The sequence below is a fragment of the Nicotiana tomentosiformis genome, chromosome 1 (assembly GCF_000390325.3).
Source record: "Nicotiana tomentosiformis chromosome 1, ASM39032v3, whole genome shotgun sequence".
Classification (NCBI taxonomy): Eukaryota; Viridiplantae; Streptophyta; class Magnoliopsida; order Solanales; family Solanaceae; genus Nicotiana; species Nicotiana tomentosiformis.
The window spans coordinates 132,438,833-132,454,630 of record NC_090812.1 but is presented as its reverse complement, the minus strand read 5'-3'; the positions used below and the strand labels follow the sequence as shown (position 1 = coordinate 132,454,630).

The 15,798-nt window shown below is 37.3% G+C and overlaps 1 protein-coding gene across 2 annotated transcripts in view; it reads left to right on the top strand.

Moving 5' to 3' along the window:
* Positions 1-5,206: 5,206 nt before the first annotated feature.
* LOC104089525 (probable polyribonucleotide nucleotidyltransferase 1, chloroplastic) overlaps positions 5,207-15,798 on the top strand; it is a 60,291-nt gene continuing 49,699 nt past the window's right edge. For both annotated transcript variants that reach the window (XM_070191611.1, XM_070191607.1), the window contains exons 1-4: positions 5,207-5,627; positions 6,464-6,532; positions 13,730-13,836; positions 13,951-13,993. In XM_070191611.1, the coding sequence (XP_070047712.1) occupies positions 5,328-5,627; positions 6,464-6,532; positions 13,730-13,836; positions 13,951-13,993 (519 nt within the window). In that variant the 5' untranslated portion in view covers positions 5,207-5,327. The remainder of the gene's footprint in view (positions 5,628-6,463; positions 6,533-13,729; positions 13,837-13,950; positions 13,994-15,798) is intronic.

Genomic DNA, 15,798 nt, shown 5'->3' with positions numbered 1-15,798 from the left:
TACAACTAGATATCATGCTATTAAGTTTGAACTAGACTAAAACTGACCTTTCTACTTATATTGATATATCTACTGGTTGTTGTTATCTTTGGGAAGCCTGAACAAGGCTGTTAGTACAGGTGTTTAGTGAAGTAAGGTCTCAGCCATGTATATGTTTGCCTTGGATTGTTCTGAAGATTAATAAAATGACTGTGGAAGTACTATGAATCTAGTTAAGAATCCTAAAATGTTGAACCCTCAGTAGAATTAATGAAACTAATGCATATGTCTTTCTTTGTCACATACTAATACTTAGATCATTTAATCAGGCACCTCCGAATATGAATTAGTTAAAGACAACACTTACCTACTGATAATATGCCACTAGTCCTCTTAGTTTATAACTGTATCTTAGTAATGATCATACATGTGTTCTAATGCATGCTAAGATCAACCTTAAGGTCTTTGATGTTATTGGAACCCTATAAATCTATCTACAGTGATTCATCTTTGTGCTCAGTGTTCTTATAAGGGGGTCCTAAGGTCTATATTGTGATTGATTCTGCAATGATCATGTCATGTACTCTAATAATAGTGAAATATCCTCTGTATCTGTTTGATTCAAGTTGTTAAATTGCTATGTGCTTGAGCCTCTGAAAAGCTTATAAATAGCCTCCTGTATTTACTGTCTGCATACTGGTTACTAAGTTGACACTTTATTTGTGTATGAACCTTTGAGGAAGAGTGAAAGTGATTGAGTTAGGGTATTTGGGTGTAAAACTTGGTTTGTGGTTGAGGTACCCCTCTTTGACATTCAACAGCTACAAGGATCGTGAATTAAGGGAAGGGAAGAATGAGACCATAATTTGGAAGTCACCCCCGACCGATACCTAGATGGCAACCTAACCGAGTACGTCATAATTGAGAAAGGGAAGACCTACCCCCCAGAGCCAGAACACAAGCGCCGACCTCTCCGCCACCAGCACAAGTAAATTGTTGGTTTAGTAAGCTAAGCATTTCCATCCTTTATGATTATGAAAAAGGAATGGGGCCAAATAACATAAAGAAAGGAGACTTATTTTAACCACAAGGGCCCGCCCTGCCAAGCCAAAGTGGGCTCAGCGGTCAGTCTCCATTCTAATTATGTTAGGGGGTCTTTCGCTTGTTATCTTTGGGCGTTTTACTCTCTTTCAAAGAGATGACTATTCAAACCTCAGAGTATTCGGATGCACGTGCTTTGTGTCGTTCTGGATTTTCTTTCAGTATGCTAGGGAAAGTACCTCACCCTCACTATTACTTTCCTTCATTCAGGTATGGGGGCATTCGAATGGTTGAATTAATGACTTCGCTTTGTTAGCTGTGATATACTCTATTAACAAAACTCATCTCTCCATTTTTTGTGAAAAGGGGGACAGGGAGCTGAGCCAGGGAGGAGAGGCGAAAGAGAGATTTTCGAGCCTGCAAGCAGTAAGTAAGACGAAGGTGGTAAGCAAAGCGAGGACGATAATTCTAGGATTTTTCGAATGGTAATGAAGCTTGCCATTCTGTTTATTTGGCCGAATCCGACTCTGGGCCTACCCTTTTGCTACTTTTTCATTATGCTGGTTCAACTATTGCTTATGCTTGAAATATCTAAACACCTAAAATTCACTCTCAATAGATGCTGCCCCTTAAATGAACGACCTTATCTTGTATCGAAATTTTTTTTGTGCTCTTCTACAGCTTATTCTGCATAGGCTTTGTAACTTCTGGAATTCAAAAAGGAAGCTTTTCCAAGCCTGAAGCTTGCATGAATATGGGTTGTGCTCGAGAGGCTATAAATCGATTGGACCTGCCAATCGAATGATCCAGAATGGCTGGTAATACCACTTAAGGGCGGATAGAGATGCTTTATTTATTTATGGATTCTATGCGAGATTCGGTTAGTGTGAAGTGCGATCCTGGCTCAGAAGGAAAAGCTATATACTTAACACATAGAGCAACTTCGCCGAGCCAACTAGCATCCCTTTGCACTGTGCATTTTTTCGAACAAAGAAGGCCCTACTTAGTTGACTGACAATGCTATCGATCGAACTATCTCGAAAGCACTAGGATCCGGATCTGTCCCAAGGGTTTGGTTGTTCGTTGATTCAAGTGGTATGTGAATTGGGTTTAGAACGTCGTGAGATGAATTTTAGGAAAAGGATCTTTTTTTAGCTCTTTTCCCCCTTACTCTTTAATATCATCGTATTTTTTTTTGCTATCACTCTAAGCAAGTTCTAGTGGTGGGTTGTCTTCCTGGACCTTCCTCAAATAGATGGATCTGGGATTGATTGTGGAACCGAGCATAGTAGAAGTTCACACTCAGCGTGAAGGAAAGTGCTTCTACTCTCTCTGAGGGGGGACGATTGGGGCGTGGACATAGACACAATCAATAATTCGCTTCATTTTCAATTATGCCTTGCTCTAGCTTCTTTAGGGGTTATTACTTTTTTGGTAGCTCAACACATGTACTCTTTACCTGCTTATCTGCTCTGAGAGCTTGTTGATAATTTAGGGCATGTAGATACTAGTACAACGTCTCCTATTCATAGATCTGCACCCGCCTTTATACAGTTGGATACAAAATTATCTATTTTTGAAACAAGAATTAAAGTAGTAGATCTTTTAGCCCATTATCGTCGTGGAGGAAAAATCGGACTATTCGGGGGAGCTGGAGTGGGTAAAACAATACTTATTGATTCAGATGAAAAATTATATTACCTCATTTTGATTTCTGGTCTACTGGAAATTTAGTTGATAGTATAGCTTCAAAGTGGAATTGATGTGCACCCAATTCCACGGACATCATTAGCAAACCAAAAAGATAATTTTAAAAAATGTTATAGATATGATCTTTTAGCATATAAATCGATTAATTATGAAAATAAAAATGATTCTTTTATTTCTAGATTACCCTTTCAAGTAAATAAAAACCTCAAAATTTCTTCTAATTCCGGCGGGTTTTACCGGGTAGGTATAATTCAACCGACATCTGATTGGGTTACTTTAAATCAATCTTTATAGCACAGCTCTAATAGTACAGTTCAAGGTGTTGTCTTATGACACGGCATGGTAATTGATCGAGTGCGTTCCGGAGTTGCCGTAGTTCTGTTACCGCCTTGCCCTAAACTAAAGGAGCAGGTACATTTTGTTTAGCTTGAGGGATAAATTACATGGCTGACCTGCCAGTCCATCAAATATCGGTAGTGGGTATGCTTCCTACACTGAGACGGGGCCTTGGGCAACACACGTGCTACAATGGCCGGGACAAAGGGTCGCGATCCCGTGCCCCTTAAACAGTGTGAAAGTGTGGTAGGCATGCTCTACTATTTATCCCTCTATTTGTCTATCGCTTTCAGTTCCATGGTACACTTTAATTTTACTTGCCATTATTGTTGGATAATATAAGGTCACGTCTACACCAACTTGAGCTTCCCTTTAAACGATCAAAAGAATCACAAAAATACTTTAAAACATCTTGAGCATTTCAAAAAGTTACAGTTATTTTGAAGAGGTTTTTACATGATAAATATTTTTTAAAGAGTTATTAATATAAATGGTATTAATTTTACTTTATTCCAAAAATAGCAAAATCATTTACAATTGTGGTATATTTTAAAATCTCATACCTTTTATTGCCTACGTATTTTAAAAGATTCATTAATTAAAGAATCACTAATTAAGGGATGGATCATTAACTTATTCTCCTTTATCCCCCTCAAAACCTAATCTCGTTTTCTCTTCCCCTTCATACAGACGACTTCATTCACTCTCTCACTTCTCCTCTTCCATATACGTTTTTCAACTTGACCATAATGGCTCATTCATTATTTTATAAATATATTATGAATAATATGTTATGTATTTTTATATATTCCATAAATATACCATAACATGCTCTAGCTAAAATAAATATGCGCAAACATATATAGATTATATCATTGTTGTATTATTTATATAATTAAATATTCTAATTAGATATGCTATATACCAGAAATTATTTCATAAATATATAATGAATATATTATATACTATATATATTTCTAGTATAATTAATAATATTTTTTAGATCTCGTTTGATGTATAAATCATAATTATAGCTCATATATATATATACCATGTATTTTTTTTTGTGAATTATAGGATTTGGTATTTTTAATTTATATTTATCTTGGTTCACACTTAAATACACATACCATAATCATATAGTGTATAACCATCAGAATATCGCTTTTGCTTGTGATAGTATAAGATTATTATAAAAAAAAAATTGTAACACTAAGCAAGAGGCATATTTTTGGAAGGAAAAAAAAAAACTGAAAGAAAAAATGGAGCTATTCACATGTGAAAGGGGGACTGAACAAATTTGAATAGCATTTGCTTATGTTTAGTAGTATAGTATCCCTAAAAATGTGCAAAATGAATGGAAAATGGTGATGATTAATGGGTAATTAATTAATATTAATGTGCGTGGATCCGTTTTTTGCTATAGAATCTGCTATCCATATAATTATGGATTTGCTGCTATAAATTTATAATCATTTCTTAAATCTTGTCTAGTAATAAAAGTTGCCCTATTTTGAAACCCACAATTGATGAATTTTGGAGAAGCTTGAATGTGGAAAGATAAATTTTTTTGGGTGTTTATGGTTTCTATTGGTTGATAGTTCGTAAATTCGATTTATTATTGTATTTGAAGCTCAAATCGTGATTAAGTTACAGGTTTTGTAAGATTTATATGGTGAAAATTAGATTAGGAAAGTAACCTACCATTGTTGAACAAACATAAAGAAGTGAGTTTAAATTTCAAATCTCATTTTTATGAGAACTTTAGAGTCGGTGTTGTTTAATTTGTTGAAATAGTTAAAGGAGGTTGTCTACTAAATTTAAAACTATTTGGTGGAGATTTGGATTGGTTTTGAACAAGTATTGTAACTGAAAATCGTAAAAAGCGTTCGTAAGTATGGCTAGCGACGTGTATATACTTTTATACATTGTTATACACTTTTATATTAGGTTTACATACATTGTATATTACTATATATACATTTATACAAGGTAGAAGATTGGTTATATATGTATATAAGTACTATATAATACTGTATACATACAACTTCAAAAAATAAAATAAAAATAATGTTGGCTATGTGGTTTGTAAACGAAAAATGTGACTGTAGGTGTAAATTGTAATATGTTGTGTGCTGTAATTTGTGCAAAATTCCCAAAAATAAAACCCTTACCCGCCGCTTTTCTAACAAAAACAGAAAACGGATAAAGTTTCTCTCATCTCTGTCTCTCTAGCACTCAAAGTTTGTGCTGAAGTAGAAATGCTTGCCAACCCTAGCTTCCATGGACGACCTCTGCAATATGTACCAACAGTTCGTAACGAACTGTGCAGGCCCTACGCTTGCCCTCTACAGCTTCACAGCAGAAGCTATCAGTTCCTTGCTTCCTCATTGGGAGACAAGAGGAAGAGAATAAGAAGAAGAAGCATTAGCCGAATTTTTAAAACTCAATTCTCCGTAAGAGCTTCAGCGGAGCCTCAGGACTTGTCGGTTTTGGCTGTGGGTAGTGCTGGAGTTCAAGCCTCCCCATTCTCTGTTCGAATACCCGTTGGGGATAGACATGTAATGCTCGTCTTCTCTAAATGCGTCACTACTGTTTTCCATGTGCATTATTTTACTTGTTTTTTTTAACGAAGTCTATGTAATATTCCTCCGTCCAAATTCGTTTGGCTCTGGAGGAAGATAGTTAAATTTTACTTCCTAGTTTGGTTCTCCTGTAGCTAAATATGACAATAATAAGTAATGTTTCTTCTGTTCCATTTGTAGGTTGACTTGGTGGGCAATTGACCAAGTGTTAAAATAAATGGATAGTCTCTATTGAACCTAGCATTACTAAATATTGTAAGGAGGGGTTTAATCTTACTAGAGTAGGATAAATATACTATTGCATGACGTGTTTGGCATGCAGGAAAATTATTTTTCGTGAAAAGTGCTTCACCTAGAGAAATTAATTTTTGATGATTTTCTAGTGTTTGGTTGAGTATAAAAATAAGTGACATGTGATAATTGTATAAGATGGAGGATATGGTTTCATGATACTATTTTGGTGATATCTTTTGAATATTAAATACTCAAAACAATGTCCAAGTGTTGGTTGAAGCAAGTGGCAGGAGTAAGATTTCGGATAGTTGTGAAGGAAAATGACAAGTGACAGATATCATTTTTCCATTTTAGTTTCCACAATCTAAGTTAACGAAATGCTGGAATGGGGAAACATATACAATAATTTCTATAGTTAACTTGAGCTATTATGCTGTCTATGTTCTTAAATCTTAATTCATCCATTTTCCAAATTAATCTATTGAGTTATCTATTTTCTTGATCCATCCAACTTGAAACTAATACAATAAGCTTCCTGAGCTATCTATCTTCTGAATCAGTTTATTGCATATTTACAGATAACGGTTGAGACAGGTCTTATAGGGAGGCAGGCTAGTGGGGCAGTTACAGTTACAGATGGAGAAACTGTAAGTTGTTTTCTTCTATTCACAACCTTGTGTCTGATGGAGGATTGTTGCATCCAGCTTCCTATCCAATTGATGGTGTAATTTTTTTGTGAACACATTTGTGTTTTTGGTAAGTAGACAACTTTTTTGCAGATCCACCTCTCAAAATGTAATTGGAGAAGATTCTTGTATTTCTCTCTCTTAAATTTACCCAAATGAGCAGAACACCTCAAAATTCTCTGTCACTGCAATACCATGAAACTTAATGAAAGGCACTTTGTAAACACATCTTACTTCATTATAAACAACAAAAACAACTATGTCTCAATCACAAGCTAGTTGGCTCGGTTATATGAATCTTCACTATCCATTTTCCTGACATGTATTGTTAGATGAATTTTGGATGAAGACACAAGATATTGAAAATAAGTAAAAAAGAAGCAGAGATGGAAAGGCGCCAGGCTTTTCTTAATACATTATACATGCAATTGTTTGTACGTAACCTAGAACTGTTTAAGCTACATTTCTTCCGAGTATTAGAAACATATTAGGAAAAGAATATTCAATCGAATTCTATGGATTTTGAACATTACAATATAGGGCGAGTTTCATTTTATGGCACTATTTTGTGCTAATGGCACAAATATCCCTTGGCCATTGAAAATTTACGCAAACCTTCTAAAGGTTTTAGACTAAAGCGCAGTGGTGACCCTATATGCAAATCTTCTCAAGGGTATAGGCTAGAGTCAGTGGTTAGTTTTTCCTTCCAACTAACAGAGCTTGCTGTCATGTATTTATTTTGATTCTCCTCTTTCACTTTCCATTTTTACCTTCCTTTCAATTCTTCTCTTCTTGTTCTTCCCAGCCAATAATAACTTATATTTCTTTCAATATTTACCGTTTTCAACCTTATTTTGTCTTGGTCATATTCTAAATGAAAGAGGATTATTTTGGTTCAAGTGTGTGGTGTTTTTGGAGGGTAAACGGGCTTAGAACCAGACCAACGCTCAACTTAACTGAGAGTCATGTTTGGAAGGAAAAACTAAAGGTTTTGCTTTAGTCTATGACCTTGAGGACGTATGTATTGTGGAATCGCGAAAATTGACTGCTATCATAAACCTCTGAATCAGCTAAGTTTACGACTTGAAGATTAGCGGACTTGATTAACAGATATATGCTGCAGGGTAAACCATGCCTCGGATCGTTGCTCTAGTCAATTTGATTTTGCAGTTTAGATTAGGACCCTTAGAAGAAGCCAGTAGCAAGAGATATGTAGTCAAGTCAGATTCATCAAAACAAGAGCCATACTCGAGTTGGTAATGTAATAGACTTATCTTGTTTAGTGCAAATCCAACTAAGAGACATAGGTTAACTTTGATCCCAACAACAAGAACAACAAACCAGTGTAATCCCACAAGTGGGGTTTGGGTAAGGTAATGTGTACGCAGACCTTACTCCTACCCTGAGCAGGCAGAGTGACTCTTTTCGATAGACCCTCGGCTCAAGGTGAGATGAAAAAAGAAGCAGTAGCAACAGGGAGTAATAATAGCAAAATAGCAAGAAAGCCGAAGCGAAAGACACAAGTAGTAATAGAAATCTAAAAATAAGAAAATACAAGACTAACACTAATACTACTGGCATGGACAAGGAAAACTCATGGCTACCGATTAACCTCCTACCCTAATTCTCGACTTCGACACCCTCCTATCAAGGGTCATGCCCTTGGTAAGATGAAGCAGCGCCATATCCTGCCTAATCACCTTTCCCTAATACTTCTTTGGCCGACCTCTACCTTTTCTCACACCCACCAAGGCCAATCTCTTACATCTCCTTACTGGGGCATCAATGTCTCTCCTCTTCACATGCCTGAACCATCTAAGCCTCGCTTCCTACATCTTGTCCTTCACTGAGGTCACACCTACCTTGTCCCGAGTATCTTCATTCCTAATCTTATCTATCCTGGTATGCCCGCACATCCATCTCAACATCCTTATTTCTGCCACCTTCATCTTCTATACATGAGAATTCTTGACTGGCCAACACTCTGCCCCATACAATATAGTTGGTCTAACCATCTCTCTGTAGAACTTATTCTTAAGTTTGGTGGCACATTCTTATCACATAAAACACTGGATGCGAGCCTCCATTTCATCCATCTCACTCCAATACGATGTGCAACATCTTTGTCGATCTTTCCATTTCCTTGGATTACCGGCCCAAGAGACTTGAAACTTCCTCTCTTGGGGATAACCTGTATATCAAGCCTCACGTCCACATCCGCTTCACGAGTCACGTCACTGAACTTGCACTCCAAGTATTCTGTTTTGGTCTTGCTCAACTTGAAACCTTTAGACTCCACGGTCTGTCTCCAAGCCTCTAACCTTGTGTTAACACCGCCTCGCGTCTCGTCAATCAGTACAACATCATCCGCAAATAACATGCACCATGACACCTCTACTTGAATGTGACGCGACAATGCATCCATTGCCAAGGCAAGTAAAAATGGACTAAGGGCTGATCCCTGATGCAACCCCATCACGACCCTCCCACTGTCCTCACCCTGTCTTAGCTCCATCATACATGTCCTTAATCACTCTAATGTAAGCCACAAGCACACCTCTAGCCTCCAAACATTTCCACAGGACCTCCATTGGGACTTTGCCGTATGCTTTTTTCTAGGTCAACGGACACCATATGCAAGTTCCTCTTTCTCTCCCTATACTGCTCCACCATTCTCCTAACAGGGTGAATGGCTTCCGTAGTTAGAACGCCACGGCATGAATCAGAACTCGGAAATAGACACACTCCTCCTCACGTTCACTTCCACCACCCTCCCAAACTTTCATAATATGGCTTAATAGTTTGATGCCCCCTATGGTTATTGCAATTTTGGATATCCCCCTTGTTCTTGTACAATGGGATCATCATACCCCACCTCCATTCCCTGCGTTCTTCCAAAATTCCACCGGAATTTCATCTGGCTTGGTTGCTCTACCCTTGTTTATCTTACGAATAATTCCCTCGACATCCGCAACTTTAATACGCCTACAATACCCAAAATCACAACGTCTCTCGGAGTGTTCCAAATCGCCAAATATAATGTTCCTGTCCCCTCTTCGTTCAAAAGTTTATGGAAGTATGTTTGCCATCTACGTCTAATATGTGCCTCTTCCATCAAAACTCTGTCATTCTCGTCTTTGATGCACTTCACTTGGTCCAGATCACATGCCTTCCTTTCTCTTACCTTGGCTAGCCTGAACAACCTCTTGTCCCCAAGTTCTTCATACAGACGTCTGAGTGCTGCAGGCTTAGCTACCGTTACCGCTAACTTCGCCTCCTTCTTAGACTTCTTATACCACTCCCTATTAGTCCTTTTCTCCTCCTCGTCTATGCTCTCCACTGGCTTCAGATACGCCACTTTTTTAGCTTCCACTTTTCCTTGGACCTTTCCATTCCACTATCAGTCCCCTTTGTGACCACTAGGGTAAACCCTTCGAGACCCCTAATATCCTTCTAGCAGCTTTCCTAATGTAATTCGCTGTCGTGGTCCACATACCGCTCGTGTCCCCACTACTCCTCAAAGTCCCCATAGCCAACAACTTCTCCCCCAGCTCTTGAGCTTTGTCCGTAATGAAAGTTCCCCACTTGATCGTAGGTTGACCATATACCGCCCTCTTTTTCCTCTTCCTCATGATCTCTAAATCCATTACCAAGAGCCTTTGATCCCAAATTATTGATTTAAAAGTATCGGAAGAGGTGAATCTGCCCTTGATTTGAAAATCCAATTCTTTGTTTACTTTCTTGTCTAAGGTTAAAACTTAATTTGAATATACAACTTAATTAATTACATAAGTCCCTTCTCAGATGACGACATATTTTCCTTTTCTTTCTAAAAGAAAAACCCATTTTTTGTCTTTCTAAAATCATCAACGGTGAAATCAAAACTACTTATCAGTTTGCTTTTTGATGATAACTTTTAAAACAAAAAATGGGTTTTTCTTTTAGAAAGAAAAGGAAAATATGTCGTCATACTTTTAAAACATTTATTTGAAGATAAAAATAGCTGTGGTCTTGCTTTCAATATTTTGGAAGACCCTTGTTGCTTTGACTATTTCAAGATTCAATAACTTATGAGCATATGTATCAAGGTTTTGAAAATGTAGGAACTCTTTCTAAGTAACATTTGGCCCTTCAACTCTTGGTGATGGTAAAAGTTATTCTTAATTCGTTTCAATTATATACGTACTAAAGGTTACGGTGAAATATCATGTCTGTTAAATATCAAGCTTCTAACTTTTTCTCCACTTCGGCGACTGGTCTATGATCCGTAGTTTCATATGCTTCTAGCTGAGAATTGAGTACGTGCTCCATTGAACTTGTCATGAACTAAATATGATACTTATCTAATTTAATATTCTTCTTGCCAGAAAGAACACTAGTTTTCTTTTAATTATTTGGAACAGATTTAGGAATACAATATCCTTGATGGTGTTGGTGGATTCACGCTTATGTCATCAAGTTTTTTATTATTGAACCAAGAACTAAATACACTAGTCTAATTAATGAAAAGCGATCAAACCAACCGAATGCACACTTCCATTTGCACCAGTGTCTAATAACAAGTCCGGTTATAGACGCCATCTTCAAATTCTTGGTCTGCCTCTGAGCATAGATGGGACTTTAATAGTAATGACAATTTGTGCTGATTAAGACAAAATCTTTTCCTTTTAGTATGTCTAATAAAGAAAAGAACATTATTTTTGTAATAAATCTTATATAATTTTTTTTCTTACTTGTTATAAATATTATATGAAATCTTTGCTAAAAAAGTATTATATACAAAGCTTCCTGTTATTGTGTTCATGTCTAATGGAGGAACTAGTAAGCAGCAACAACAACAACAACAACAACAACCCAGTATAATCCCACTAGTGGGTCTGGGGAGGGTAGTGTGTACGCAGACCTTACCCCTACCTTGGGGTAGAGAGGCTGTTTCCGATAGACCCTCGGCTCCCTCCTTCCAAGAACTCCCCACCTTACTCTTGGAGTGACTCGAACTCAAAACCTCTTGGTTGGAAGTGGAGGGTGCTTACCACTAGAGCAACCCACTCTTGTCGGAGGAACTAGTAAGCATGGTGTCAAAACTTTAGACGAGAAAGTAAACACTAAACAGGACCTACATGAAGGACGTTTGGTTTTACCAATTCTATAGTGCATGCATCATGATTCCGAGAAGCTTTAACTATCAAATGATTGGGTCTTTGTGGTAATACGTATGGGATTTGGGTTGTTGCGCTAGTATATTTGGTTAGACTGCAGTGGTACAATTTCAGTTTATTTCAAAATACCATTATATGGGATAACACTATTTTCTTGTCTATTTGGTGGAAGGCTATAGACCTCTTTCTGGTGTTCATTTGACTGATTTTCCATGAAAATGGTGAGCTATTTAGGTGCTGTTTTGATAGGTATTCTGAAATACTTATTTAAGACTTATAAAATATAATTTTGTGTTTGGATGACTATTTATTCATAGCAATTTTAGGGCTAAAGTTTTGCTAATGGAGTGGTCATAAGTGTGAGAACAGTAGGAAGGAAATATATAGGAGTTTTTCATAATCGTGGCTGTACACCATGGATTTATCTTTAACCCATACTTGTTTACCCTCCCTAGGTATTACACATATGGGGCTCTACAAATTGATACTATTACAGATGATATTGTGCTAATTGTTGAAACGAATAATGGAGTCAACCAACAACTGGATCTATTGAGAAGAATGTAGGTAAATTGAAATTAGACGAGATTGTGGTGCCTATATGCGGACAACTAAGATATCTAGACGCAGTCATGATAAAGTAGATGAAAATGTAACTGAGAGAACTAGAACATAATGGTTGAAGAGGAGGAGTGCGACATGTGTACTATGTGATAGAAAGATAACTAACAAGGTGAAAGATAATTTTTATAAAATGGTAGTGAGAGAAACAAAAGTTATATAGGAGCAAAAGTGGGCCTTTGAGTTCTTGTATCCACAAGATGGATGGGTGTACCTTTATGTAAGATTGGACAAGATTAGAAGGATTATATTTGACAAAAGGGTGCAAGTAACACACTTAAAGGATAAATGAGAGAGGGTTTCTTTATATAGTTTGGCCTTGTATTACGTAGATCTCCACGTGCACTCTTCTAGTTGTGACATTATGATGATCAAATATGCTAATTGGGATGAGGTATATGTAAAAATCCTATGGAAGATAATTGTCTCAAAAGACTTACAATTCTCAAAATTATTATGAGTTCAGGTAACAATAGAAAACAACGTAAGTTAAAGATCCATAGATGTGATAACAATGGAATTAAGCTTACTTGTTGTTTTTACACTAAGATTAGGTCCGGCATTTGCCAAGTCTTTTTACTATGATTAGAGACTTGTCGGTGTAGGGATAAGTGTGATATTTAGAGAACCCCTAATCTTAAGTCAAATTGTCTATTACTCCCTCCGTCCCACTTTATGAGGCAATGGTTGACTCGGCACGGAGTATAAGAAAGAAAAGAAGACTTTTGAAACTTGTTGTCTAAAAGAAACCATAGATATTTGTGTGGCTGTAAATCAATTCATTAAGGGTAAAGTATAAATCCTAAAGATAAATTATTTCTAAATAAGGAAAGGTGACATTCTTTTTGGGACTAACTAAAAAGGAAAGAGGGCCACATAAATTGGAATGGAGGGAGTAGCAAAGTAGTGGTGGAATGAGACAGCCGTATAAAGCATAATAGCTACAGAGGAACCCAACTTGCATCCAAATGAGGTGTAGTTGATTGATTTAACTCTCGGTTTTCTCTGCACATTGTTCACCCGTTCTTTCTCTGCTTTTATGCAATTGCACCATGAACTATGTTGATGGGCCATAGAGTTTCTTAACTTCTTATATGCTTCACTTGAAGAATGGAAGTTTTTATAGTTCTCCACCTGTTGAGGATCCATTCAAACATTGACGTGATCATGTTTCATCCCTTAACAGCTTATTTAATGGGTGGTAATTTTGTTTCAATCAGCATCAAGTTGTCCTTTCAGTATTACCTATCAAAAAAAAAAAGGTTGTCCTTTTAGTATTTAACTTAGATGGTGGAAATGTTGCTTGTAAGATCTATCCTTGGCAATATCCTGGATCAGTATGCTTATATTGAGATGTTTTTTTGTTTTTGTTTTGTAGATTATCTATACAACTGTTTGTTTAGCTGATGTCCCAAGCGAGCCTTCTGATTTTTTCCCTCTTTCTGTTCATTATCAAGAACGTTTTTCAGCAGCTGGTCGGACGAGGTGGGTCTAGTAAAACTTGCTTCTATTCATTCACTTCCGCTTAGCACCACTCCTTTGCCTTTTCCTTTTTAGTCTATACCATGTACTTGTTCTTACTAATTTTGCATTTTCCAGTGGGGGATTTTTTAAACGAGAAGGGAGGACAAAAGATCATGAGGTACTATGTGATTCTGGTCTTGAAATTTTGTATTTGCTCGTAAGCTTCTGCCTAGATTCCAGATAGAAGTACAATTTTTAATTGATAAAAGATGTGCTTTTGCACATATACTGCTGCTTGGGATTAACTTCTAGAGTAATTGCACTTGAATTCACAGTTGCATATACGTTTTTGAAACAGGTGGTTATGAATCTCTAGGAAGTTGTGTTACCAATTGTTAGTTTACAGATATGTATAGTGTAGTCTTGTCCCACATTGGAAGAGGAGTAATATCTCCTTGTAGTGTATAGCTATAAATAGGGATCTCTTGTATTGTATTTATCATCCAATATCAATAACATATTTTCTCCCGTGCCTTCTCACATGGTATCAGAGCATTAGTGAGAAAAGATAGCTGTGCGTCATTCCAGCGTTAACCGGGAAGAAAGAACTTAGTCATCGTGCAATTTTTCCGTTGACCTAAGGCTTGTCTAAGTGAAAGTCACTTTCTGTCGGTGTTGTGCTAAAACCAACACCACCACGAGGTAGATCACCCTCCGACGACCAACCCCTGAAATTTTATCCGGCAGAAAAGCCGCCACGCTCCTCCACGCGCCGGCAACAACTTTTCCGGCGAGGGTTCTGGCCACTTTCCGGCCATTTTTTCGCGAAGCTTCTTCAGGACAGTGTGCTCTCCTCAAAATTCCGAGCCTACCCGTCTAATTCAAATCAAATTCCGACCACTTTTATATTTTTCCGGCGTGAACAGTGACCTTTCCGGCCATTTTTTGAAAACATTTCTTCTAGACAGCTTGCTCGCAAAGGAATTCCGTGTCTATCCATCCTGGTTACGACAAATTCCGGCAACTTTGAAATTTTCCGGCGAGCTACAGTGTTTCCGGCACAAAACAGTATTCTGTTTTCCTGATGTAAATAGTGTTTTTCAAGCTATTTCTTCAGTTTTCTCACAGGAGTTACTTATTTTCACTATTTAAAGTTAACCCTACTACTACAAATTGTAGCAACATGGGAACCGATGCTTTGAATAGTCGGATGGTTTCTTTAGCAGAGTATATTGAGTTTCTTCAGTATAAAGCATGTAAGCAGACATCTTCTGAGATAACTTCTGTTGTTCAAACAGGTAATAGCGTGACTTGTTTCTCCCAATCTTCATCCTCGGAGTCTTGGGTCATTGATTCAGGTGCATCAGATCATATTTCTGGTAACAAATCTCTTTTCACTACTATTTCGTATTCTCAATCTCTTCCAAAAGTCACAATGGCCAATGGGTCTCAAACCATGGCAACTGCAATAGGTCAAGCAAGCCCACTTCCTTCCTTACCTTTAGATTCGGTCCTTTATGTTCCCAATAGTCCTTTTAATCTCATAGCTGTTAGTCGCTTAGCCAAATCACTTAAATGCGTTGTTTTATTTCTTGATGACCATGTTTTTATACAGGAACGCAATACGGGGCAGATCATTGGTACCAGGCGTGAATCAAACAGACTTTTTTACCTTATCCTTGCTAAATCACATGGACTTACATCTTGTCTTCCTTCTACAACTTATCCTGTTACTGATTCACCAGATTTATTACACAAACGGTTGGGACATCCCAGTTTGTCAAAACTTCAGAAAATGGTATCTGGTTTATCTCACTTGTCAGCTCTAGAGTGTGATTCATGTCAGCTCGGTAAGCATACCCGCTCCCATTTCCCTCGACGTCTTGATAATCGAGCAGAGTCACCTTTTAATTTAATCCATTCAGATGTTTGGGGTCCTAGTCGGGTCAGTTTTACCTTGGGATTCCGCTACTTTATCAGTTT